Raw genomic sequence first — 27476 nt, forward strand, 5'->3', positions numbered from 1 at the left:
TGGACTTAGAAAAGATTATTAAGTTTATTAAAATACTCACAAACTTTAATTTTTATTCAGGGACCTGTCAGAACAACAAATACTGTACGAGTTTAACTTTGACTATCAAGGAAAATATATTCGAAGAATTTTGTAAAATAACGTCATAAATGTTTGCTTTTTATAAAATTTCTTGAATTGTTGTATTTACTTGTAGATTGTTCATCAAGTATAATCGATTTTTTTTTAATCGTTGGTTTTGAACATAATTTTGCAGTTTTCGCAAAAATTTATATAGATATACGAGTTTCATTTTAACTGACTGTAACTTACTAATGGACCTTATTGTTTAACACATGTATTCATATTTTTACTTTTTGTTTAAATATTCATATATGTTATTCCCTAAATAAGTTTTGCAAAAAGATACAAAAGTAGAAATTCATTTTTGGCTAATATTGACATTACTCACTACAAAGAGCGCATGACCAAAACTCTAACGGTAAAGAAATTAAAGATGAGAAACTGATTTTGACGCATGTTAACATTGTCGGGGTTACAAGAATTTGCGTATACCGAGGGGATGTAATGGTAACGCAATGCACAGTCGGTGCTACGGGGCAATGTATGTTCCCGTTACTAGGCGAGCACGTGGGAAGGGACCAGTATTCAAATCCGACAAAGAAACTGACCTTAGGTACTGAGTACCCGTTAATACTACTTAATTATTTTATTTACACTTTTACTATTGTTACTCTAATTTCCCCAGCCTGTATTATCGATTCTGTAGGGGATGATCGTGATGCATTTTCCTCGCGAGCTACCCACCTGGTTCAAGTCCCGAACGGAAGTAGTGTCTTTTTGGGAGTTGCCTTTTTTTAAAGCTTTACGAACCCTTTCGATACTTCCACCCGCCACTCGTCAACTGCCACTAGTGTGAGTGTCAGTTCTCGGTGCGGGTTCTCGGAGTGGATGACTCTCGAGCGGACAGTGCACCACAACATATACACGTTCGTTGACAGCTCGCTTTAGAATTTTTCCCAAAATACACAACCACACTTTTTATTTATTTCCTCGCTAGAAGTAATTTCTGCAAGTAAGATAGAGAGGAACAGAGTTACCGAGGGAACAATTGGAGTGTAGAGTGCAAATGACAAGTAATAATGATATGTCATTGATGAAAAGTAAGTGGTGAGTGATGACAAATTTACAAATGTGGTTATGTCTTAATGTTCATAATATTGAAAATAACTAGTTAGAAATTCAGTAAATTCGCATTGTGGTATTATTGGGTTTTAAATACTAAGTATTTCTAGTAATTAAAGGTTTTATGCTTAGATTCTTCTATAGTACCCCATAGTGCCCTACTCTAACCAGCCATCTATAGTAAAGAAAGCCATAGGGAAATTTAGGGAAGAGTCTCAATTCTTTATAAATTTAAGGGAAGATCTAATTTTTTCTTCCCTCCAAAATATGTCTAGTATGGATTCAGAAGTCAAAAAAATTCATTCCTCTAAAAAGACCTCTACTTATCACACAAAGAAATCTGATAGGAAGAGGAGGCGCGATAAAAGCAGATCTCATTCTCCATCGTCTGATTGTGAATATAGTTATAAAAAAAGGAGCAAACACAGAAGCTCCAATAAGTCCCATTATTATGATGATAATAAGACGAGTAAAAGGAAAAACAATGATTGTTACTGGACCAAATATCCTAGAAAGGATAACTCATATATTGGAAGACGATACTATGATGATGACTTGCCATGTGGTGGTGGTAGGGAAAATTTCTCCAAAGCCAGAGATTCAGAGAAGAAGGCGGAAGACATGGTTCTTAAACCTCGGGAACGAAAAGTTACAGATATGATTACATCCCGAACTGGAGGCGCTTATATTCCTTCTGCCAAACTAAGAATGATGCAGGCAGAAATAACTGAGAAGACGTCAGTCGCATTTCAAAGGCTTGCCTGGGAAGCTTTAAAAAAATCAATCCATGGATATATTAACAAAGTTAATATATCAAACATTGGAATCATTGCTAGAGAGTTGTTGAAAGAAAATATTATCCGAGGCAGGGGTTTGCTGTGTAAATCAATTATTCAGGCTCAAGCAGCATCACCCACATTCACCAATGTCTATGCTGCATTGGTTGCAGTGATTAATTGTAAATTTCCAAATATAGGAGAATTGCTACTTAAGCGATTAGTGCTACAACTTAAGCGGGGCTTTAAGCAAAACAACAAGATGATTTGCATTTCAGCTTCCACATTTGTAGCTCATTTAGTTAATCAGAATGTAGTCCATGAGATTTTGGCATTGGAAATATTAACGTTGCTTATTGAAACTCCCACTGATGACTCGATTGAAGTTGCTATTGCCTTTTTAAAGGAATGTGGACAGAAATTGTCTGAGGTGTCTAGCAGGGGTAGGTCACAATGTTCTCTTTAATTTGATTATTGTGCTTGAAGCACTATTTAGTAAAGAGATAAATACATTTCCTAGTACTTCTACTATTACCGCTCGATTTCTCCATAAAGTCACAAACCTGTTTTTTAATAGCTTTTTGAATGGAAGATTCCAGCCTTGATACTTATATTTGTCATAATACTTAATTATCAAATGTTTTTGATTTAGGGATTAATGCCATATTTGAAATGTTGCGGAATATTTTACATGAGGGTAAACTGGAAAAGAGGATCCAGTATATGATTGATGTGATATACCAAATAAGGAAAGATGGGTTTAAAGATCATGCTGCTATTATTGCCGAACTAGATATCATTGAGGAGGATGATCAGTTTACTCATTTGATAAAGTTGGATGATGTAAAACAAGCAGAAACTGAAGACATCCTTAGTAAGTTTAAAGGTAATTTCAGGAAATTATAACTTAAAAAATCCTTTTTAGATGTTTTCAAATTTGACAACAATTATGAACTAAATGAAGGGAAATACAAAATTTTGAGTAATGAAATTTTACAAACTGATAGTGAGGGTGAATCAGGGTCAGGGTCAGAGTCAGGTTCTGAGGAAGAGAAAGACAGTGAAGAAGAGGGTGAAGAGGGACAGAAAGAAAGTGGCACAATCATTGACAATACTGAAACAAATTTAATTGCTTTAAGACGAACCATATATCTCACCATTCAATCAAGTTTGGACTTTGAGGAATGCGCTCATAAATTGCTGAAGATGGAGCTTAAACCTAGTCAAGAAATTGAGTTGTGCCACATGTTTCTTGGTAAAAAAAATATATCTGTTTTATTTATTAAATACATACATTATTATTTCTCATTAATTTTTACAGATTGTTGTGCTGAACAGAGAACATATGAGAAATTCTACGGACTTCTATCTCAACGGTTTTGTCAAATTAACAACATATATGTGGAATCATTTCAGCAAATTTTTAAAGATACATATGCCACCACTCATCGCCTTGATGCCAATAGGCTAAGAAATGTGAGCAAATTTTTTGCTCATTTACTATTTACAGATGCCATCGGGTGGGAAATCTTGGACACTATGAAAATGAATGAAGAGGAAACTAACAGCTCTAGTAGAATATTTATTAAAATTCTGTTTCAAGAGCTGGCTGAGTTTATGGGCTTGGAGAAATTGAATCAGAGGCTTAAAGATCCGTAAGTAGCGTTTAAGCGTAAAAAGTTCTTTGTTTGCTTTGCATATTTAATTTAAACTAAGTAAGTAAAGTATTTTTTCTTAATTTAAATTCAGAACTCTCCAAGCACATTTTACTGGCCTATTTCCCAGGGATAGCCCAAAAAACATACGGTTCTCGATTAATTTTTTTACCTCCATCGGTCTGGGTGGGTTGACGGATGAGTTACGTGAGTATCTAAAGAATTTGCCCAAAAAGTGTTTTTTTTCTAATGTATAATGTTTGCATGTGTTGCGGCACTTATTAAAATATGTAATTTTTACAAGAGATGATATTTGAACCATATTATGACACATATTTATTGCAATAAAACATGCTAATCAGAACTGCTGTCTTCACTGGAACTAGAAGAACTTGAACTGGACGAGCTGGAACTGCTCTCTTCCTTGTTGAGAATGGGCAAGTTTAGACATTTTTTCCGGTTCTTCTGGTTGATGAACGACTTACTCCTGGGAACTCTACCATGAATGTCATTATTTCGTAACAAACGTCTACATAATTCTGGATGTACTTCTTTTCCGAACTGTGTTAAAACATATCCGGCTAATTTTGGAGCAGAAAGAAAAGGATTTTTTCTGTTTTCACGCAAAACCATTTTTTCCTCACGTTTCGTCAACTTCTTTGGTCTTCCTGATCGACGTTTGTTAATAATATTTCCCTCTGTCCTATTTTTTTTCAAGATGTATGAGATAGTTGACTTAGTTCTGTTTAATAAAAGATAAATTTCTGCGTGTTTTTTTCCTTCATTATACCATTTTAAAATTAATTCTCGTTCACGCGCCGTGGTTTCATTTCTTTTGTTTGCCATTTTCATAAACAATACACTAAAGTGGTAAATGATATTTAACTGTTAAATTTATAATGCTAACTGATAAATATTTGTGAATTGTGGTCAAAATGATACCCGCAGGCTATTTTTTTCCCTTCTAAAAATTTTATCTACAAAATATTCGAATACTTTTGTGGTTCAAAGTACACTATATTTCAAATAGCGCTTAAACAAAATGGTTTTAAAAAAGTTTTTATTTATTAATTTATATATATGGATCCTCTTTTTCATAGAATAATTTAATTTGCCATATGTGTACTTATTAACAATATTATATTGACTTATATTTTGTTCGAATACTTTCGTAACTGACTGTATTGCACTATAACGTCAATTGATTACAATCTGAATTTACTCTTTTATTATAGTTATTATGCAAAAAACTAATAATTATTTCATATTATTTCAATTTTAGACCAAAGTGCATTAAAACTTGATAACGTAGTCTATATTGTTGACAAATGATACCATGCATAGCTTCGATTACCCATCTTATTTTAGTGATTTTACGTGACATATTAGCCTTCTCCGTTGTTAGTTGAGTGTCTTGGGGGGAATTATGTCATTCTCCTGGACAATGTAGTAGTTAGTGAGTTCTGTTTATCTCAAAGTTTATCTTTGTTTTTCGTTTATCACGCCACATGTATCATCCGTTATGCGTTGCTCATTGACATATTCGGAAAAGTTTATCTTTGTTTTTCGTTTATCACGCCACATGTATCATCCGTTATGCGTTGCTCATTGACATATTCGGAAAAGTTTATCTTCGTTTATCACGCCATATGTATCATTTATCATGGATACACTTCTTGGCGTAATCTGTTTTTTTTTTATTTGTAATGCCATATGTGTCATCTGTCATGTGTAAACTCATTGATATATTCGGAAAAATGTATCTTTGTTTTTCGTTTATCACGTCATATGTATCATCCGTTATGCGTTGCTCATTGACATATTCGGAAAAGTGTATCTTCGTTCTTCGTTTATCACGCCACATGTATCATCCGTTATGCCTTGCTCATTGACATATTCGGAAAAGTTTATCTTTGTTTTTCGTTTATCACGCCACATGTATCATCCGTTATGCGTTGCTCATTGACATATTCGGAAAAGTTTATCTTCGTTTATCACGCCATATGTATCATTTATCATGGATACACTTCTTGGCGTAATCTGTTTTTTTTTATTTGTAATGCCATATGTGTCATCTGTCATGTGTAAACTCATTGATATATTCGGAAAAATGTATCTTTGTTTTTCGTTTATCACGTCATATGTATCATCCGTTATGCGTTGCTCATTGACATATTCGGAAAAGTTTATCTTTGTTTTTCGTTTATCACGCCACATGTATCATCCGTTATGCGTTGTTCATTGACATATTCGGAAAAGTTTATCTTTGTTTTTCGTTTATCACGCCACATGTATCATCCGTTATGAGTTGTTCATTGACATATTCGGAAAAGTTTAGCTTTGTTTTTCGTTTATCACGCCACATGTATCATCCGTTATGCGTTGCTCATTGACATATTCGGAAAAGTTTATCTTTGTTTTTCGTTTATCACGCCACATGTATCATCCGTTATGCGTTGCTCATTAACATATTCGGAAAAATGTATCTTTGTTTTTCGTTTATCACGCCACATGTATCATCCGTTATGCGTTGCTCATTGACATATTCGGAAAAATTTATCTTTGTTTTTCGTTTATTACGCCACATGTATCACTTATCATGGGTACACTCATTAACGTAATTAGTAGAACTCACAGTTGTCTATTTATAATGTGAAATGTATCATCCGTTATAGGTATACTCAAGACCATATTCAGAAAGACGTATTTTACTTCGTTTATTATATCACCTCACGTATCACGTAGTCTGCGTACTCTCTTTAGAATTATTACAGAAACGTATCTTTGTTCTTCGTTTATCACGTCATATGTTTCATTCATCATGTGGACATTCATCAGTATACTGGGAAAATGTACCTTGATTTATTGTTTATAACGCAATATGCATAGTAGTGGAAAAGTGTAGAGTAACTTTTGAAAAAGTAATATAATTAGAGTTTTAATAACTGTAAATACTTAGGTATAGGTTCAATAGCAAGTCGGTGTATGTCTAAGTATTTCTACAAAAAATGTCTTTTTTTTTTAAATTTTATACTATCAATAGTATTTTTTGGCGGAAAAAAGTAGAGTAACTAATCAAATTATAACAAATATTTACCTTAAAATTGATCAAAACAACTATTTACATTAAAAAATTTTAATATTTTAGAAAGTATCCGCTGTTTTTAATTACAGCATCGTAACTTTTGCCATAGACCTTATCAATTTGGTTAGGATGATTGGAGCCATGCATATCCTTGCGTCTTTTAAAATGGTAAAAAGTTCGTCTTGATTCCTATAGGTCCTATCTCTGATTTTCCGATCTAAGATTTCCCAGAGGTTCTTAATGGGATTTAGATCAGGGGATTGTGAAGGCTATTCCAAAATGCGCATTCTCTCTCTCTTGAACGATTCTTCCACATATTCGGTCGTGTGTTGTGGATCGTTATCCTGTTGGAAAATGCCTCATAACATCGTCTGCATATGACACCATTTTATTCTCTAAGATTACTTTATATTGAAATCTATTCATATGACCAATTATTTTTTTTCAAAGGGGCGAAAATATAGACGGAAAAACAATCTTATAGCATTATCAACCCATCTCTTTGCTTCACTGTAGGATAGCTGCATTTTGGGTTGAGTCTTCTATTGTTGACGCGTCACGTAGGTGATATCATCACTATTAGATAAGCAAAACTTTGATTCGTCGCTCCAAATCGCTTTTTTCCAGTCCTGCTCTATCGAATGAAGATGTCGAACAAACCTAAGTCGAGCATGTCCATTTTTTTTAGATAAAAGAGATTTCTTGGTTGGTCTTCTTCCATATACACTCACGTTCACATGAAATGCACCACCCAGTAATACTAATAATTAAGTCTTGTAACTTTGGCAAAATAATGTTTCATAATGGAGTATCAAATGATCAGACTTTCAGTAAAAAGATAGAACATTTGTTAATTAAAAAATTAATAATGAGTGACATCGCCTCGTGCGGCAATGCAAGCATGTACTCTTCGCGGCATGCTTTGCAACAAATGATCAATATCCTCCTGGGGTATTTCATTCCATGCTACCTCAAGATGGTGTCGTAGGTCATCCGCATTGTTTGGAGACCTCGGTAAATTTCGAAGACGGCGACTTATCATGTCCCAAAGATGTTCGATGGGCGATAGGTCCAGTGACCGTGCAGGCCAAGGCAGTATTTCCAATTGTACTTCTTCCAGGTATTGTCGAGTAATGTTCGCACTATGTGGTCTTGCATTATCCTGTTGGAAAATGCCATTTGGTAAAGTTTGTATGAAGGGTACTAATACTGGTTTCAGAACATTGTTAATGTAGCGACGTGCGTTTAGGGTGCTTGGAATGAACACAAGAGAAGATCTTCGACCAACACGTATGGCACCCCAGACCATAACACCAGGTGTTAAAGCTGTGTGGCGTCTTTCACAAAATTGCAAATTTCTTCTTTCATCTCAGTATCGTCTGACTCTTCTACGACCATCATTGATCCATAAACAAAACGCGACTCGTCACCGAAGACGATATTGTTCTACTCATGACTCCAATCAATTCGTTCTTGACGCCAGGCCAATCTGGAAGCTTGGTGTTGGGCGGTTAGTGGCAGTCGTAGGTTTGGGCGGTATGAATGCAGGCCAAAAAAAAAAAGACGAAATTCTTCTGTAAACTATTGCCATCAACACCCGACGATTTAGACCTCCCATCCAATCTATTGCAACAGATATTGTTGTTTGAAATCGCTTACCAACGGCCATCCCTCCAAGAAGTCGATCTTCACGTGTATTGCTGCTAAAGGGAGGACCTCCAGCTGCACGATGTTGCTGAACCCTTTCTTCAGACCATGAAGACCATATTCTCTCAATCGTGGTGTGGTTCCGATTCATTCTTCGGGCAATCTAACGAAAAGAAAGTCCACCCTCCTTCATGCCGATAATTCGCCCTCCATCAAAATCCGAAACGTGGGAAAAATTTTGACGCTGTCTCATTGGGGGCATTTTGAGATGTCTTGTTCACAGTTCAACAACAAAATAAACTGATATTTCCACGTAAATATTATTTTATTCAACGTCTGTCTCACAAACAACAACATCCCCACAATGTGGAAAAGAGGAATTATCATTACGATCCCTAAAAACGGACTCGACAGCTCACTTGTGGGAAACTACAGACCAATTACACTACTCCCGGACATGGGAAAAATCACTGAACATATACTAAAAGACAGAATCCAAAGAGAGCTCGGACAACACATACCAATATATCAATTCGGATTCAAACGGAAATATTCAACCATCCACCCTCTGTTCATCCTCATAAATAACATACAGACAACACACCTAGCGAACAAGAAAACAGCTAGTTTGTTTATGGACATAAACAGGGCGTTCGATAGTGTTTGGCATAAGGGACTCCTCTACAAACTCTGCAAACTACAAATACCGAAACACATGCTGTGTGTGCTGAGGAGCTGGCTGGAAGACAGACAGCTTCAAATCAGAATAGATAACACCCTTTCATTCTCCTTTTCCCCAGAACAAGGCCTCCCTCAGGGATCTCCGCTGTCACCACTGCTATACAACTTGTACTGCCATGACATATACAACCACAACTTACACAACACATACGAAATAAACAAATCAGCATACATTCTACAATACGCAGACGATATCGCTCTGATTGTGCACGAGACCAACACACATACGGCGACACGAAAACTGCAGGAACTAGCCAACACTACAGCACAGTGGTTTTATAAATGGAGACTTATGCCCAATCCCAACAAGAATCAACTAGTACTGTTCAACCACCACATAAAACCCACCTCCCCTGCGATTGTGATGGATGGACACACGACTATCCCAACAAATACGATAAAATACCTTGGTATTACAATTGACAACAAACTGAAATTTACCAGACACACACGAAACACTAGAGAGGAGACATTAAAAAGAACCAAATACTTCAGGTCATTAACGTACAAAAACGAAGCCATATCAAACAAAACGGCTGCGCACATATATAAGGCCATTTGCAGACCGGTATTGGACTATGGAAACATTGTCCTGGCAAATGCAACCGTAAAGACCAGACAATACATACAAACATCCGAACAAATGGCACTACGAACAATAACGAAGATCAGACACCCAAACAACCCCATACACAACCCACCGACACAACTCTTGTACGACAGAACAAAACTTGACCGTATAACAGAAAGGCACAAGACTACAGAAAAAGTTCAAAAACTCGGAATACGGATGAGACAAACTGAAACTCCTCTGCCTGACAAGACCTTCCCAGGACTCACGATACTCTCACCCGAGACAAGCCCTACTTGAGTACTACAATAACTTACACTAGGACCTACGTACAGACATCCCTTTCCTTGCGGACCATACCTAGAAACTTTTACTGTAACAACACGGGCAGAAAGACCTAAGGGTCGATAGCCCCTTTCTGGGAACAGAAAGATTTATTTGTTAGTAGTTAGTAGTATTATTTTATTTATTTACAATTGAATAAAAAATCTAAAAGGTTAATGACAAAAAAAACACTAGCATTCTTTCTTTTTTACTGAAAGTCTGATCATTTGATACTCCATCATGAAGCATTATTTTGCCAAAGTTACAAGTCTTAATTATTAGTATTACTGGGTGGTGCATTTCATGTGACAGTGAGTGTAATTTGCCTTCAAGTACCTTGTTTCTTGCTGTTCTAGATGTTATTTCACCACCCAGCTCATCAGAAATGCGGCCTTTAATTTTGTTCGATTCTAGAAATGGCGAATTCTCAATTTTTCCAATTTGTTTATCTTGGTAACGATTGGTTTTCCTGGATCTGCCCCACTTCATTTTTACATCAATATTCCCGGATATTCGATTTTGTCGGATAATTTGACAAATAATGGATTTGTTTAAATTAATTATTTTAGCAATTTTGCTTGTTTTCGGTCCCTTCTGTACAAATTAATAACACGTTCTTTTATGTTTACTGATAAATATTTTCCTTGAGGCATCTTGACCAACGATATGTCATGAATAAAATAAATTTTAAGGTGAATATTTGCTGTAATTTGATCATTTGCTCTACTTTTTTCCACTAAAGAATACTATTGTTAATATGAAGTTCGGCAAAAAAATAAAAATTAAGATTTTCTTTTTGTAGAAGTATTTGGGCTCACACTAACTTCATTTTGAACCTACAACCAAATATTTATTAATACTATTAAAACTCTAATTATATTAATTTTTCAAAGTTGCTCTACATTTTTTTAAATTAATGTGTTAACCTTTGTCTTGGGGGGAATTCTGTCATTCTCCTGGACAATGTAGTAGTTAGTGGGTTCTGCTTCCGCGGCTGGTTCTAAACCTTTTGTTACCGAAGGACCACTCTCGTTTTCGTCAGACCGAAAGAAACTGAGTTGAATTGGATTGCTTGATTGACTTTTTGAATTTGTATATTAACAAAGCTCTTAGCTTAAAGACAAGTGATTGGTGTCTCATGATTTCAAGGGCAAATTTGGACTTTTTGCGAATTGTTAATCTCTGATGAGGTCTAGTGTGAACTGAATAAAAAGTGGGTGGAAGCCTCAACAGTCAGTTCCCACTATCCTTCCCTTGTCACACGGTAACGACCCTTTATTGAGTTACTGGAATTGGACGTCCTCCGCGGTACCAGGGATTGGTCCTTTGTTTGCCTCTAGTCGGGTTTTTGTTTTTTCTTGAAATCACCAGGGTTTACAACCTTTTCTACGCTATGGCTAATTGCAACCAATATCACAGATGTACTGCAGTGGGATTCTTGGAAAATTTTTACAGTGTAAATTTTTTTTCTATTGGCAATAAACTACTTCAAGGGACACCAGTATGGGAAAGTTTCCAGGGTTATGATACCCTTATAGTTTATTGCCGACATTTGACATTCCCGAAAAAATCTGATTCTTTTCAGACACCTTCATAGGTACGGTCATTAGTATATTCGGAAAAAAGTAATTCTATCCGTTGTTCATAACGCCTCATATCATGTATCGTTCTAACGCTCATTAGTACTATGAAATAAGCGTTCCTTTGTTCGTTGGTAATATCTAAACATCTATCACGAGTCATAGGTACACTTATTGGCATATTTGGAAAACTTATCTTTGTTGTTTCTTTATCACGCCACATGTATCATCCATCATGGGACACTTCTTAGTATAAACATAAAGCGTATCTTCGTTTTTTATATGTAATGCCACATGTATCACCCGTTGTGCTTAAACTCATTGGTATATTCGGAAAAACTTACACATCATGCGTAGACTCATTAACGTAATTAGTGGAACGCACCTTTGTGCGTTCATAATGTGAAATGTATCATTCGTTATGAGTATACTCAAGAGCATATTCAAAAAGACGTACGGTAGTGGAAAAAAGTATGGAAACTTTTGAATTTTGCATTTAAATTAGTCATTAACGAATATAGACAAGAACCATTACTTGAAACATAAACTAAATATATTGCTCATTTATTTAAACAATAAATTTAAAATTTTCATTCGCAAGTACGCCCTGTAGAAAATAAATTCAAAATTTACATGGGAAGAAGTATGGAAACTTACGTTTTAAGAACACATTTACAACAAAAAAGTTATTAATATTTTGTAGAGTAACCATTAGCACCTAGAACTGCTTGGCATCGTTTGGGCATAGAATCTATTAATTTTTGAAGCGTCTCGTTTGGTATTTTAGACCATTCCAATTTAATTATTTCGAAGAGTTCTTTCAAATTTTTAATATTTGAATGGGTTCGAATTCGTTGATCTACGATCTATATATTCTACAAATGTTCAATTGGATTCAGATCTGGAGACTGAGATGGCCATTCAAGCTTGATAATATATACAGGGTGTCCCGAAATTAAAGCACCATATTTAAACAACGTAAATTAGGTCAAAAAATAACACCAAAACTTTAAATAAAACAATGTCGGAAAATGCTTCCTTAATGAGGTATGCCTCTTTAAAGACGTAACTCTGATGATGGTAATTTTGAAATATTTCCAAAACGGTGCAAGATAACTTTATGAAATTTGGTACGATTTTATACCTTATAAGCCTCAATTGACTGATGTGGCTGAATGGAAATTATTTCGTCAGAGGCGTGCTGCACGGGTAGTGTCGGGGTTAAAAAATGCTAGATTTTTTTTATGTGCCCCATTTTTTAGTTGCTGATGCAAAATTATGAAACCATATACGCTTCCAGAAAAAAAAGACACTCTTGGTTCACGATGCTAGGACGCTTCGTTTTCGAATAAAATGAATTTAAACATTACAATGCATGACAAATACAAATGATGCTTAAAGCGATATTTTATTAAACACATCAAAACGATTAAACAATAATAAAAAACGAACAAGAAATTTAAATGACGCACTTTCAAAGTAAGTTTTCAAATAAGTTTCCGTTTTGTTGGATACACAGTCTAGATCGTTTTTTTATGCTCTGGGAGGCACGGGAAATTTGAAACGTATTTTCTTTTATTTGATTAGCAGCTAAGTTGATTCTATCCAACAGTTCTTCCCTCGTGTTTATTTCTGTGGCATAGATTATGCTACACATAAAGCCCCAAAAAAAATAATCCAGGGGATTAAGGTCAGGTGATCGAGGGGGCCAGGTTATTGGACTACCTCTTCCTATCCACCTGCCTGGAAACTTTTCATCAAGCCAATTTTTCACGTTATTTCCAAAGTGAGCTGGTGCCCCATCTTGTTGATAATACATTTGCAATCGGGTATGCAATGGTATATCTTCTAATAGGCCTGCCAGCTCATTTTGAAGAAAATGTAAATAGTGTTGTGCTGTTAACCGGTTTGGAAATACAACTGGTCCTATTAATCTATTTCCTATGATACCTGCCCAAATGTTGACAGAAAACCTATGCTGAAAATGTGTTCTCCTTACGACTTTTGGATTTTCATACTCCCAATAATGTGTGTTATGGATGTTAAATGCTTTGTCTCTCGTAAAACTAGCCTCATCAGACCACAAGATATTATGTAAAACATTTTGGTGATTCAAAACCCACTGGCAAAAATTCATCCTAACTGTAAAATCTTCCTCTCGTAAGTCTTGAACCCTTTTATAGTGAAAGGGATGCAATCCCTGCATCCGAGTCATTCTTCCTATCTAAAAATTAATATTCGAAATAACTGTTTATCTGTTGTTATTTTAACGACTGTATTTACGATCGATTTTGGTATGTTTGTAATGTTTTCAAGCGTTCTTAGAGAAATTTGAGGATTTTCTTCTATTCGATTAAGCACATCCTCGAAATCGTAATCTACTGTAGGTCTTCCTTGGCCTCGAGAACGTTGAAAAGAACCACATTCGATTAAATTTCTATGTACTCGACTAAAAACAGATCGAAAAGGTATTCTTCTTCTCGGGTACCTCCTTCTGTACTCTTCTACGGCGGCTCGCGAATTACCATTACAGAACCCATAAATAAAATGAATATCGGCAAGCTCCCTACTTGAAAATTTCTCCATTTTTCACTAACAGCTTAATAATGACACAAAGAAACTCCCCAACAGAATAAATATAAACATCAAATTGACAGTCAACATTGTTTAATATTTCGTAGCCTACTATTAAGTTTTCACAGAAAGTAAATCATTTGTATTTGTCATGCATTGTAATGTTTAAATTCATTTTATTCGAAAACGAAGCGTCCTAGCATCGTGAACCAAGAGTGTCTTTTTTTTCTGGAAGCGTATATGGTTTCATAATTTTGCATCAGCAACTAAAAAATGGGGCACATAAAAAAAATCTAGCATTTTTTAACCCCGACACTACCCGTGCAGCACGCCTCTGACGAAATAATTTCCATTCAGCCACATCAGTCAATTGAGGCTTATAAGGTATAAAATCGTACCAAATTTCATAAAGTTATCTTGCACCGTTTTGGAAATATTTCAAAATTACCATCATCAGAGTTACGTCTTTAAAGAGGCATACCTCATTAAGGAAGCATTTTCCGACATTGTTTTATTTAAAGTTTTGGTGTTATTTTTTGACCTAATTTACGTTGTTTAAATATGGTGCTTTAATTTCGGGACACCCTGTATATCTTTATTTCCTCGGAAATAGGCTATCGACCTGTTAGGTCTTTCTGCCTGTGATACAATGGTAATCTTTTGGTGACTAAATACTATCACATTACATCTGGAAGTGCTCCCAAAGGGTGCTCGAAGGGAAAAGGAGGCGGGATTGTCTTGTCTGTCTCGTTAAGCAAAGTGGGCTAAGTATAGTTGAGTTGTTGGCGTTCTTTTTCCATCTGTTCTGTAATTGTCGTAGTCTTTCTGTTATTCTTATCATGTTTGTGCGTTCATACAGTAGTTGGTTAGGTGGGTTGTGTAACGGGTTTTCGGGGTGTCTTAGTTTTGTGATTATTCTTAGTGCAATCTGTTCTGTAGTCTGTATGTGTTTGCTTGTTTTTTCAGTTGCATTTGCCCTCAGTACGTGCCCGTAGTCCAATAGTGGTCTGCATATGGTTTTGTATATTTTTGTGGCGGTTTCCATACTAATCCCTTTGTTTTTGTATGTCAGTGTTCGGAAATGTTTGGCCCTTTTTATGATTTCTAGTCGAATATTTCGTACGTGTTTCGTAAATTTTAGTTTATTGTCTATTGTTATTCCCAAATACTTCACGTCGTTCCTTGGTTTCGTCGTGTGTCCGTCTGTCATTATTGTTGGTGAGCTGTCTTGGATGTGGTGATTTGAAAGTAGAAGTTGATTTTTCGTGTCGTTTGGCGTTAGTCTCCATTTGTAAAACCATGTCATGGTTCTGTTTATCAACGTCTGAAGATTTTCCACGGCTTTCTTAGTAGTTGTGTCGTCCGCGTATTGCAAAATGTATGATGTTTTATCTATATATTCCTTGTCCTGTAGATCATAGTTGTATATGTCGTAGCAGTATGTACATATTGTAGAGCAGTGGTGAGAGCGGCGAACCCTGTAGTAGCCCCTGTTTCGGGGAGAAAGGGAAGGAGAGGGCAGTGTCAATTCGTGCCCGAATTTGTCGGTTTTCTAGCAGATTTTTGATTAAGTAGATTAGGTATTTTGGTGTTTTCAGTTTGTGTAATTTGTATAGCAGACTCCTGTGCCAGACACTATCAAAAGCCTTATTAATGTCCACAAGTAGGCTCGCCGTTTTGCCCCCCGCCAGTTGCGTAGTTTGTATGTTGTTCGTCAGGGTGAACAGCGGGTGTATGGTCGAATTTTTTGGTTTGAAGCCAAATTGGTAGCTTGGTATGTGTTTTCCGATCAGTTGTTGCAGTTTGTTTTTTAGAATATGTTCAAAGATTTAGTTTGATACTATTTTTCTGCAACAACCATTCTTTTACTATCTTTGCAGAATGTTTGGGATCATTGTCCTGCTGAAAAATCGATCTAATCGGCATTTCTTCTTCTGCAAACGGTAAAATTTTGTTCTCTGGAATGTCTTTATATTGAAATCGGTCCATATGCCCTTCAATTAGAACGATCGGCCCAACGCCAGATCTCGAAAAACAACCCCAAACTTGGACATTACCACCTCCATGCTTCGCGGTGGGAATTTCATATTTTGTCTTAAATCTAGCACCTGTGGGACGCCTTATACATATATTGTCTTCCATCAGATCCGAATAAACAGAACTTGCTTTCATCGCTCCAAAGGACCGTATTCCATTGTTGTTAGCTCCAATGCAGATGACTCCTCACAAACAGCCTTCGAGCCTTTCGATTCTTGTTGATTAACCCTAGAATACGGGACTATTTACCCTGAACGTAAACACGGGATTATCGTAAATTTTACGACGCCATGAATATTTATATTTAATTCTATTTCTCAAGTTATTAAGAAACGGCAAATATAACGAATATATTATTTGTAATTTAAACAAACTTGTAACATTACAAAATGAATATTATTTTTTAACTTTCAGTGCATTTTTTACAAATATTTCCGCGGTGTTCCCCACATATTGGCTGTTTGCAGTCTTTGCAAAAATTAGTGGTCATTCGTCTTTTTTGGCTAGGACAATAGAAACATGTTTTTCTTTTTTTTTCTTGAGGGTTGTTGGCGTCTTCTTCTGGCCCTAAATCAAGAATTGATGCTATATCTTGGCGAAGATTTCGACGTAAAGTCGAGCTATTATATCGTTGTAGCATCCATGACTTAGCCAGACACTGGCTTAAATTGATCATATACTGGTATCTGGACAGAGGTTTTTTACCAGTTTTTAATATATTGAATGTGTAAATGACATAAGAGTTTATGCTACTCATATTTATCATGCCATAAAATACACATAAAGGCCATCTCCGTGTTTTTCTACTTGAATTCATATTGGAACACATTTGATCAAATGTGTCCACACTTCCCTTTGTTTGGTTATAATTATGAATAATTGCTGGTCTACCAGTTGGTTCCATGACTTCTGCTCCCTCATGCATTGTTGAGAGTAACAGAACTATTTTGTTTTTTCGTGGCATATAAGATAGTAGTGTCTTTTTCTTGTCGAAGCAAAACATTGACGTATTTGGGATTCGACTTTTTACATTCAATAACTCATTTGGAATTTCCCTTTTATTTTTGCGTATAGTTCCTATCATTGTTAATTTGTAGGGATCTTGTAGTAGCTGGTCAGCGAGCGAAACTGATGTGAACCAATTGTCCATGGTAATATTGCGATTTGTACCGTGAACCGACTTCGTTAATTCTTTTATATAAAACTCGGATAGTGGTAAACCATTTGTCGGTGTTTTTTTTCCCAAATAAGGGCTTGCATCTAACATGTATTTGGTTGAAGAATCGCACACCATTACAATTTTCACTCCATACTTCGCTGGTTTATTAGGAATGTACATCCTAAATGGACAACGTCCCCGAAAAGCTAGGAGTTGTTCGTCAATGGTGAGGTATGAAGACGGAGTATATGACGTTTTACATGTTTCAATCAAAATGTCCCAAATCTCTCGGATATGTGCAAATGGATCATTTAGTTTTCTCTCTTGTCTAGTTTCTTTAGCATCGAACCTTAGGCAATTTAGCAGGAAATAAAATCGGTCATAACTCATGCATGCTCTATAAAAAGTACCCGAAATAGTGATATCAAACATATGCTTTACTGATAAATGATTATCTTTCTTTGCAGCAGACAGTACTAAAATACCGAACATAGCTTTTAGTTCATCTTTTGTCGTTTGGGAGACATTCTGGTGGCCGCTGAACTTTTCCGATTGTATGGCGATTTGTGCATTTGTATGTTCCAAAATAATATTTAAAATTTTGTCCGAACAGAAATGAAGAAAGTATTCGTCCAAAGTAGAACAGTCCCTTGCTGCGCCTTTAGGATCGGATATAAAATGTACAATATTTCTCGCAGCTGTTCTTTTGGACTTTTTGGGTATTTGTGTGGACCACTTATGGCCATTCTTCCCTTTTAGATTCATATTTTCGAAACTGGCAATATGTTTTGAACGGGTACGCAATTGTGATAAGGGAATATCATCCTCATCTAATTCGTCCATTATTTCTCCAGTTTGATCGGGAATATTATTTTGTTGATTGGTATAAGAAGCCAAATTTTCATCATATTCATTATCGGTATCGGAACCAATTGACGCAGCTTCCAAAATGTCCTCTTCCCACTCACTTCCCCTGTCCTCATAGGACTCTGGATCACTTTCATTTCCAGTCAATATACGTGCCGCTTCATCCTCTAATTCCTTTTGCTTCAAAAATTTTAAATTGGACATGATACTACAAAAATATTTGCAATCGTACATGTAGGCAGAAAAACCAAGCAATCTTACCTATATTACATATGTATGTATATTTTATAACAAAAAATAGGAAAAATAACAAAACTTAAAAAACCGTACTTATTAAAAAAACTAATGTGAACACGGGACTGTCGTAAAAATTACGACTCAATTTGAAAAAAATCGATTTAGGGAGATAATTTAAAGCAGGTGCATATTACACTGTATTGCACAATACTACGTTTGAAGGTACTCAGATAGCCAGTCTCATAAGTTAACCGAAAGTAGGCGAAAATTGACGAAATCGGGCGAGCTTCGTAAAATTTACGATAGTCCCGTATTCTAGAGTTAATAATGGTTTTTTTACTGCAACACGTCCATGAAGTCCTTCACTAATTCATCTATTTTGTATCGCTCTGCTGGTTACTTGAATATCGAACTGTTCCGAAATTTCAGCAGTAATTTGTCTAGCGGATTTTCTTGGATCTTGTTTTGAAATCCTTAATACCGCATTATCAATATCTGGGATGGTTTTACGAGGACGACCAGTCTTGGGCAAATTTTCTACACTGCCCTGCTTCTTAAATGTTGCTATTATCTTCGCCACAGCACTTTTACTAATCAGAAGAGATCTTGCAATTTCATTTTTCTTCTTTTTCATTTGATGTAAATCTACAACTTTTTGTTTCAAGTCAAACGGGAAATATGCTCTTTTAAGCATTGCTGAAATAAGATTTAATTGAAATAAACTGTACTTTTGGAAGATCGTACACAATCAAGAGAAAAATAAACCTGTTTATGAATAGTTTCCATACTTTTTCTAGCACATTTTTGTTTTTGTTAAAAATATTGACAATAATAAAATTATTTTAAGAATGGAATTTCATATTTGTTTATGTAGATTTATTTCCCCTTTAGATATTAAAGGCTTCAATTTCAATTAAATATATTATAGAAAAATGTTAATATATTAAAGTTTCCATACTTTTTCCACCACTGTATGTTTCTTTATTGATTATTTTGCCGCATGTATTCACTATCCTGCGTACTTTCATTAAAATAATTACAGAAACGTACCTTTGTTCGCTATTTATAACGTTATATACAGGGTGTTTGGGAAAGTTGGTACAAAACTTAAAGGGATAAAAGTAGAGCTAAAGAAATATAAAAAAAAGTTCCTATAAACATATATAAAAATAACCAAAAAACAATAAATGTTTTATTTTGAAAACTAATTTTTAGAAAATTAACTTTTCTTACTTAACTGTATAAAAAAAAAGTATTTTCTTAGGTCGGTGGCTATTTATTAGCACATAATTAATGCATTGTATGTTCAAACTATCTACCGTTTTATTGCAGATATTTATCCTCTCTGTTAAAGATCCATTTAGATTTTATAGCATTAACTTCCTAACTGAATTTGAATGCTTCTCTTATTCTTTCCTTCACGTTTCCTACTGCAAGTGGAGGTGTCCTGTAGACCAGATTTTTAACGTATCCCCCTCAAAAAAATCAAGTTTCATCAGATTTGGTGGCTTGGGGGTGTCTGAAAATAGTTCAGACTTCTCTGGAAATTTCGGATTTCTGCAATAAAGTATTCTAAAGGTTAATAGACCCGGGAGGCCAATAAACTCGCGATGTTGTCAAGGCCTAAAATTAAAAGGGTAGCGGCAGTACAGTTTACTATTGGCCAATAAAAGTATCTGGAATTTCCAGAAAAATCTTAGAACTATACAATATCGGTCACACATGGGCCATTGTCCAAGATCCAACATCTGGAGTTGCAAGAAGTACATATGGTAACCGTAAAATCAGAGACCAACAAAGGGCTGGTTCTCGGTATCCACGGGACACAATGTTTTGGTTACTAAAATGAATTTAAAGACAGAAATTGGACTGACCGACGATGGGAATTTCCAACCGCCTTGTTGTACTAATGGTTCAACCTCCTCCTGTGGGGGTGACCGAGATTTGGGTACAGAGGTGAACCAAAGAAACGAAGTCAAGTCAATTTCGTCTGTGTTTTCTCAGAAGAATCATCTTCAATCAACCCTCGTATCGCTCAGGACATATACAGTGTACCAGCATTACTAACAGTGCATATACAAGCAGGGTGTGGTTTCATCACTCAAGGGACTGAATTACAATCTCTTGCAACCCTATTAAACTAGTTGTTCTTGAAAACACCAGTGGCTAGTTATTATTAAAACATCGACTAAGTACAAGATTTTACAACCTGTTTTGTGTGGAACTTCTAGTTACATTATTTACGAAGTAAAGCATTAAATAATCGAACAAGAGTGCATAAATCCAGTTTTTCTGTCTGGAAAAATCGAGAGTGGTCCTTCGGTATGAACTAAAACAGAACCAGCCGCGGAAGCAGATACCACTAAGTTGCATCAGTGTCCTGGAGAGGTACAACAGTTACTTCAGATTACAAGGGGATTACGAAATATGTCTCAGTCTTCCAATCCAACGACCTGGAAATTTATGATTTAGAGTATTTAGGACTCCAATGCTCAAATGAGTAGACGTCCCATCTAATTGGACCCACTTCCTTCTTAATAAATCCAGTGCTACATTTTCCAGCAGATTATCAAGATCTTCGTTTAAAAAATATTTGAAAATGTTTCAATTGAGGTGTTCATAAAAAAATTTGGCCCTATTATGCGGTCTCCAATTATTGCACCCCCGACGTTTATACTCCATTTATGTTACTGATCAAGAGTCCTCGCAAAATTTGGATTTGTATCAGCATAGAAACGTAAATTATGCCTGTTTACATGATTATTATTATGAAATCATTCATCGGTGAACAAAACGAAATTGAAGATTTGTACATCTTGAATTCCAGCAACGCCCCAATTGCAGAAATTTATTCTACTTTCAAAATCTTGTCTTAATCAAAGTCTTGTCCTGCTAGTGCTTGATTCAGTTGCAAACGATATGAATGTATTTTATGTTTTTTTTTTTAATTCTCTTCACGGAAGTTTGACTTATTCCTAATAAACTACTTATATGTTCTGTAGTTCGATGGGTATCTCCCCCAATAGTCGAAGAACGTTCAATTTATTTTCTTCCTTTACTACGGGTTTTATTCTGTTACGCTTTTCGTCCTTAACTGACCCAGTCCTTTCAAATCTGTCCATTAATCTTTGAAATGATAAAGCATCTGGATTGTCAGGAACTTTCGTGCCTTATACTCTTGATGCCCGAAGATAATTCTCAAAGCATTCTCCAAAAATATAAATCATATCGGTTATTTCTTGAGCTGTATAATTCATTATTAATACATAATATATACGCAAATGAATAATAACACTGATATGATAACGAGAACCAATGGCTAATCAGGCATCCATTGCAATTCAGTTACTCTGGGGTATAGAACACTCTCCAATACAGTACCAAACATTCAGCAAATAATAAGAGAAACTTTTAATTTAGCTGCCCTCTTAATACCAAAAATTTATATTATATGATAATTAATTAAATTAAATAATATAATTTCTTCTTAAATAAGAAGAGGCTATCGGCCTACGTGGCTTTTCTGCCCATGGTGGTATTTACATATTATATTATATTATCTCTATTTTTCTGTTTCCATAGCCGCGTCCATTATATTCACATCTATCACCGTGCATGCATAAACTTGTAAAACAAAATTACATAAAAACTATGCAGTATACAGTCATGGGCAAAAGTATATAGACAAATAAATTTTGGGAAAAATTCTTAATTCCAGAACTCTTATTAAAACCGGGTTATTTATAAAGTTGCCTGGCAATGGGTTCGTCTTGAAACACAAACCCTAATTTTTCAATCATTTCAATTTGATAACATAACATTTATTTATTCAATATTAAACGGACAAAAGTATATAGACAAACCGGAAATTTCTTAAATAAAAGGTTATTCTTAATTCATATATTAACAAAACATTGTTTTTTCTTAAAGTTCATCCTAATAGTTCGTGGAATACCCGTTATTGGAAATTACCGTTTGGCATCGTCTAGGCATTGACTCCAAAAGTTTGTTTATGTAGTCCACATCGATATTTTTCCATGTTTCCTCCAACTGTGTATAAAGTTCATTCTTATTGGGGCAGTTTTTGCTTCCAACCAGTCTTTTAAGATGCTCCCACATATTCTCAATCGGATTTAAATCCGGAGACTGCGATGGCCATTGTAAAATACGAATTTTTTCATCTAACAAGTATTGTTTTGCCAACCTAGAAGTGTGTTTCGGGTCATTATCTTGTTGGAAGATGGATCGTAGAGGCATATAATCTTCCATATAAGGTAACAAAACATCTTTTAGTATATCCCTATACATAAATCTATCCACGATGCCCTCAATGCGATGCAACGGACCCATCCCAAATCCCGAGAAACATCCCCACACCATAACAGACCCACCTCCATGCTTAACAGTGGACAACATGTATTTGGGATCAATTCTCTTGCCACATGAACGTCGCATATAATTGATCCCATCAGTTCCATGGAAATTAAACTTGGATTCATCGGAAAAGCACACTCTTTTCCAATCGTGGAAGGTCCAGTATAGATGATTGCGTGCAAATTCGAGTCGGGCCTTCCGGTTCTTCTTACTAAGCAATGGCTTTTTGATGGGATGACGTGCAAATAAATTAAGATCGTTCAACCTAATTTGCTATTAAATTTTTATAATAAAATGCTTTGAAATAAAAATTGCATCTATTAATAAAATTGCAAATATCTTTTAAACAGTTAGCTTTAGCGACATTTAACAAGTATACCTTTTTTAAGCAGAAAAGATAAGGTAAAAGATTTTTCTATTCGAAATTGACATACACTGTGGCAGAAAAAAGTTTGGACGATTTAAAAGTGTCCTAATGGTCGCTTGTGGTGCTCTCTAGAAGATACATCAAAATCGTTTATAAATTTGAATTTCTTATCCCAAAATATCACTGAATACAAAATTTCGTGAAATTAGTTTGAAGAAGTCAAAAGATATTAAAGAAAATCTGATTTCCTTTTTCAAATTTGACACTTTGTAGCTCCGTTATTATCAACTTTTGTACTAAGGCAAATCTAGTTAAATCGACTTATTATGAGTTGTACTATATCTGATAGAGCGTTGTACACGGAGTATCCGGACACCCTGTATACGCATCCTAACATACAAAAAATATTTAATTTTTAGTTTAATTTGAAACATTAAAAAAAAAAATTTGTCAATTTAATTTTTGTACTGATACTATATGTGCAAGTACACATATTAGAAATACGATGAACACGATACATTGAGCGATCGTTTACAACGACCAAATTTGCCTGTCTCTTGGGTGTTCGTATTAAGCGATTTGTACTATATTATTTATAAGTTTTTAAATTGTTTAAATCTTTTCAAAGTCTAATCGATGTAATGGACGTCTTTTTTTCAAAGGATGCCGGCACTACAAAATATTTTTTAGTTTCATGGATTCGCAGCTATAAATCGATTTGTTGCATTCTCTCCGCGCATGCTGCGCTTTCCTCTCATCTGCACGAAGGTTGCTGCATGACTTCCAACTTTTCCTTTATTAATTACCTGCTGGAAATTAAAAGATTTTTTTTTGAAGCTGCATTTATATCTTTATTGCTTTAAATTTGTTGTACAGAGAATAGAAGTAATGAGTGTAATCTGATGCGTTACGTTTCCGAACTATGAGTTATTAAATTTAAATAGGTGTACGCAGATTTCACGACCTAAAAAATATATAAGCGGGTAGTTAATTAAATAAAAAAATAGTAACACGATTTTTTGTCAATACCAAAAATAGAATATAAATATGATTCGTATTTTGATAACTGTCAATCTGATATTTTTTGGCAATTTGCTGCAAGTCAAACCAAGTATTTGACAGCCTCAGCTCCGCAAAGCGTTAAAAGTTTCACATTTTGAAAGTTAGAAATTTGGGTGCCCTAAATTCTTTAGAAAGTAGTGTCACGTGAGCAAATAAAAAATCAAGTTACCGCTACAAACAGCATGTAGTTTAGTCTGCCGATTGGTACCGCCTGTAATCCGATGGAACGTTGTGATCTTCGAATAACCAAAGGGATTACGTTTCTGATATCACTGCAGCATTCATACCACTGGCTTAAATACAAGAAATCTCCAACTTTGCTCATCTGAAAACTATATATGTCGATACGACACATATGCTTAAAATCAAATAAATGGTACCGCGTCTTCCAGCCTTTGTCCAGTGTGACACATGAACCAGAGGTTCAGAATATATGCAGGGGCGTAAAACAAAAATTTATAGTTGCCCTGAAAATGAAAATTTGGGTCTGTTATTAGCAGAACATGGTTTGCACGCAATTACGTTCATTCCATGATATAACAGAAAAGCAGTCACCACTGACGTCGTCAAAGTTATGTGTCCGAGTGTTTTTCTACATACGTAGTCTAACTCCTCACATAAACTAGAAAATACATGGAAACGTAAATAGTATTTACGTTTAGTTTTATGTATATACAGGGTGAGACGGGAGGATCGTGCCCAACTTCAGGAGCGTGTTGTACATGAAAAATAAATGTAAAAAAACTTAAATGTTGTTATCCGATTTTCATTTGTTTACAAGTTATAGCGTAAATAAAATTTAAAAAAATTATAAATTTCCTAAGAAATTCCATAAATGAACGTTTGGATATCATAGTAAATGTTCAAAAATATTGCCATTATCTTCTAAACATTTTCGGCTTCATCTATGAAGAGCATTCGTTGCGCTCCTGATCGTTTCATGTCTTTCTTTAAATCTGAGCAGCTGCAGCATTTCTAATGCGTTGAATTAGTGCATCTTGAGTGTTCACTTATACTCTGTACACTTCAGTTTTAAACCAACCCCACAAACAATAGTCTAGTGGTGTTAGGTCTGGAGACCTTGGAGGCCAACTAACAGGGCCTATGGTTTATATAACTATAGGTTTATGGTAAATAGAATCCTAGTTAAAAAAAAATAATTTACGCTATAACTTGTAAACAAACGAAAATCGGATAACAACATTTGAGTTTTTTTACATTTATTTTTCATGTACAACACGCTCCTGAAGTTTGGCACGATCCTCGTGACCCACCCTGTATGTATGTATACAGTGGTGACCATAAAAATAGGACCACTTGAAAAATTTCAATTTTTTATTTTTATCAGTAAAGAGATAAAAAATTAGAACAAAAAAAACTAGAATACATTTAATAATAAAGAAAACAAAATACAAAAATATAATTTAACGAAAAATAAATAAAAGTCTTCAATAAAACAATAAAAACAAAATAAATATGTGGTCATAAAAATAGGACCGGTAAAACATTATCAAAAAAAAAGGAAAAAAAACGAATTTAGCAATTGAATATGGCCTAATGTTTAATATTTCGTTGCTTCTCCCTTTTGGGCAATCACTGTCTTTAATCTTTTAGGCATTGATCTTATTAAACGCTGGCAGAGCTCAACAGGAATAGCTTCCCATTCCCGTTGGACTGCGGACCACAGTTCTTCTTTATTTTTGACCTGATGATTCCTCACAGCACCCTTAAGGTGAACCCAAAGATTTTCGATGGGATTCAGATCCGGCGATTGTGAAGGCCATGGCACAACAGAAATTGCTTCATTTTGAAAAAATTGTTTCACTCGCCTAGCCGTATGTTTCGTATCATTATCTTGTTGATATTTCCAAATTAATGGCATTTCTTCCGAAGCATATGATAGCATAACATTTTTCATTATTTTAAGGTATTCCTCTTGGTTCAGGATTCCTTTTATCCAATAAATAGGACCAACACCGAACCAAGAGAAGCAACCTCACAATTTTATATTACCACCTCCATGTTTAAGGGTTTTTAGAGTATGTTTTGGAAGCAATTCCTGTTTTGGTTGCCGCATCACGTATCGTCGACCATCCGAACCAAACAAATTAATTTTTGTTTCAACCGAAAAAAGAACATTTTTCCACAATTTTATGTTATCATCTTCGTTTTCAAAGCGAAGATGATTTTTCGAACATTTTATTCTTTTTAATTTGTTTGTTTTTGATAACAACGGTACCTTTCGAGCCACTCGGCCATGTAAATGAACTTCCTGCAATCGTCTTCGGATAGTTCTGGAACTTATTTCCAATTTTAGGTCCTTTTGAAGTTCTTTGGAACTTAAAAAAGGGTTTTTTTTGGATTCTCGCTTTATTCGGCGGTCGGTCAAAATGGTTGTTTTCCTCTTACGACCGCGATTTTCTTGTCGTTCTTCGTGTTTGAGAGCATTTATTATTAACGTTTTCGATCTTCCTAGTTTTTGAGAAATTTGACGCAGGGAATTGCCCTCATCTCTAAGTGTTTGTATTCTAATTCTTTCAGTTAAAGAACAGTGGTTTTTACGCCCCATCTGTTTGTTTATTAATTATTAAAATGCATCAAAATGCTTCGAAATAATTAATTAGACTTACCTTTCAATTGCTATTCTAATGAATGAGGAATTGTGAAAGTTATTAAAAAAATAACGAGCTTTTAATACACTGGTCCTATTATTATGACCACCTTAGTTTTGACTGTCTGAACGAAACAGGGGAAGTACAATTCTAGTATAAGGTAATTCCCCTGATTTCTATTGACACAAATAATTACCAACCTTGTAGAAATTTAGAACCCTATTTCGAACGAGATAGAATAACTTTCAATAAACTTTTCTCTATATTTAAAATTGAACCAGTAGTGGTCCTATTTCTATGGCCACCACTGTATATGTATATATGTAATTGTTTTTATGTTTTTGTTATGTATTTTTATGTGTTGTGAAATAATTATATGTTTAAGAGGCAACGTTATCATATCGCAAGTACTGGAAGGAAAATAAAATTTTATGCAAAAAAATTATATAAAGTATTTTCATGGTGAAATATCTTCATAAGAGTTCAAGAAAAAATAAAAACTCTTTCAGTAAATGTGGGATTTTTCCTAAGTTCTTGGTTTCTTCTGGACCTTCGTACATTTTGCAGGTCAATGTACAGTTGTGAACAAAAGTAGAGAACATTTTCTGAAACAACATTTTCTT

General features: G+C 35.0%; 2 protein-coding genes and 1 long non-coding RNA gene across 3 annotated transcripts; 1 reads left to right on the forward strand and 2 right to left on the reverse strand.

The window, feature by feature from the left end:
• Nucleotides 1-966: 966 nt before the first annotated feature.
• Nucleotides 967-4382, forward strand: LOC136345312 (pre-mRNA-splicing factor CWC22 homolog). The gene is made up of 5 exons (XM_066293477.1): nt 967-2404; nt 2614-2835; nt 2887-3216; nt 3283-3616; nt 3711-4382. Exons 1-5 carry the CDS (start codon nt 1453-1455, stop codon nt 3871-3873), a joined length of 2001 nt encoding a protein of 666 aa, XP_066149574.1. The 5' UTR covers nt 967-1452; the 3' UTR covers nt 3874-4382.
• Nucleotides 4383-16527: 12145 nt separating this feature from the next.
• LOC136345439 (piggyBac transposable element-derived protein 4-like) lies at nt 16528-18177 on the reverse strand. Its single transcript, XM_066293764.1, has one exon. It carries the CDS (start codon nt 18175-18177, stop codon nt 16579-16581), a length of 1599 nt encoding a protein of 532 aa, XP_066149861.1. The 3' UTR covers nt 16528-16578.
• Nucleotides 18178-24440: 6263 nt separating this feature from the next.
• On the reverse strand, nt 24441-24880 carry LOC136345323 (uncharacterized). Its single transcript, XR_010733121.1, has 3 exons — nt 24764-24880; nt 24622-24708; nt 24441-24566 (listed from the first exon to the last, which is right to left on the reverse strand). It is a non-coding gene; the product is annotated as an uncharacterized lncRNA (long non-coding RNA).
• Nucleotides 24881-27476: the final 2596 nt, after the last annotated feature.

The sequence above is a fragment of the Euwallacea fornicatus genome, chromosome 19 (genome assembly GCF_040115645.1).
Source record: "Euwallacea fornicatus isolate EFF26 chromosome 19, ASM4011564v1, whole genome shotgun sequence".
Lineage (NCBI taxonomy): Eukaryota > Metazoa > Arthropoda > Insecta > Coleoptera > Curculionidae > Euwallacea > Euwallacea fornicatus.

What these genes read in the sequence shown, in the direction of transcription:
- LOC136345439 (XM_066293764.1), bottom strand. Translation starts at nt 18,177, where the DNA reads ATGGACGAATTAGATGAGGATGATATTCCCTTATCACAATTGCGTACC.
- LOC136345312 (XM_066293477.1), top strand. Translation starts at nt 1,453, where the DNA reads ATGTCTAGTATGGATTCAGAAGTCAAAAAAATTCATTCCTCTAAAAAG. An exon ending in GTCTGAGGTGTCTAGCAGGG is followed by an intron (nt 2,405 to 2,613) that starts GTAGGTCACAAT and finishes TTTTTGATTTAG; the next exon opens with GGATTAATGCCATATTTGAA. An exon ending in GTTGTGCCACATGTTTCTTG is followed by an intron (nt 3,217 to 3,282) that starts GTAAAAAAAATA and finishes TAATTTTTACAG; the next exon opens with ATTGTTGTGCTGAACAGAGA.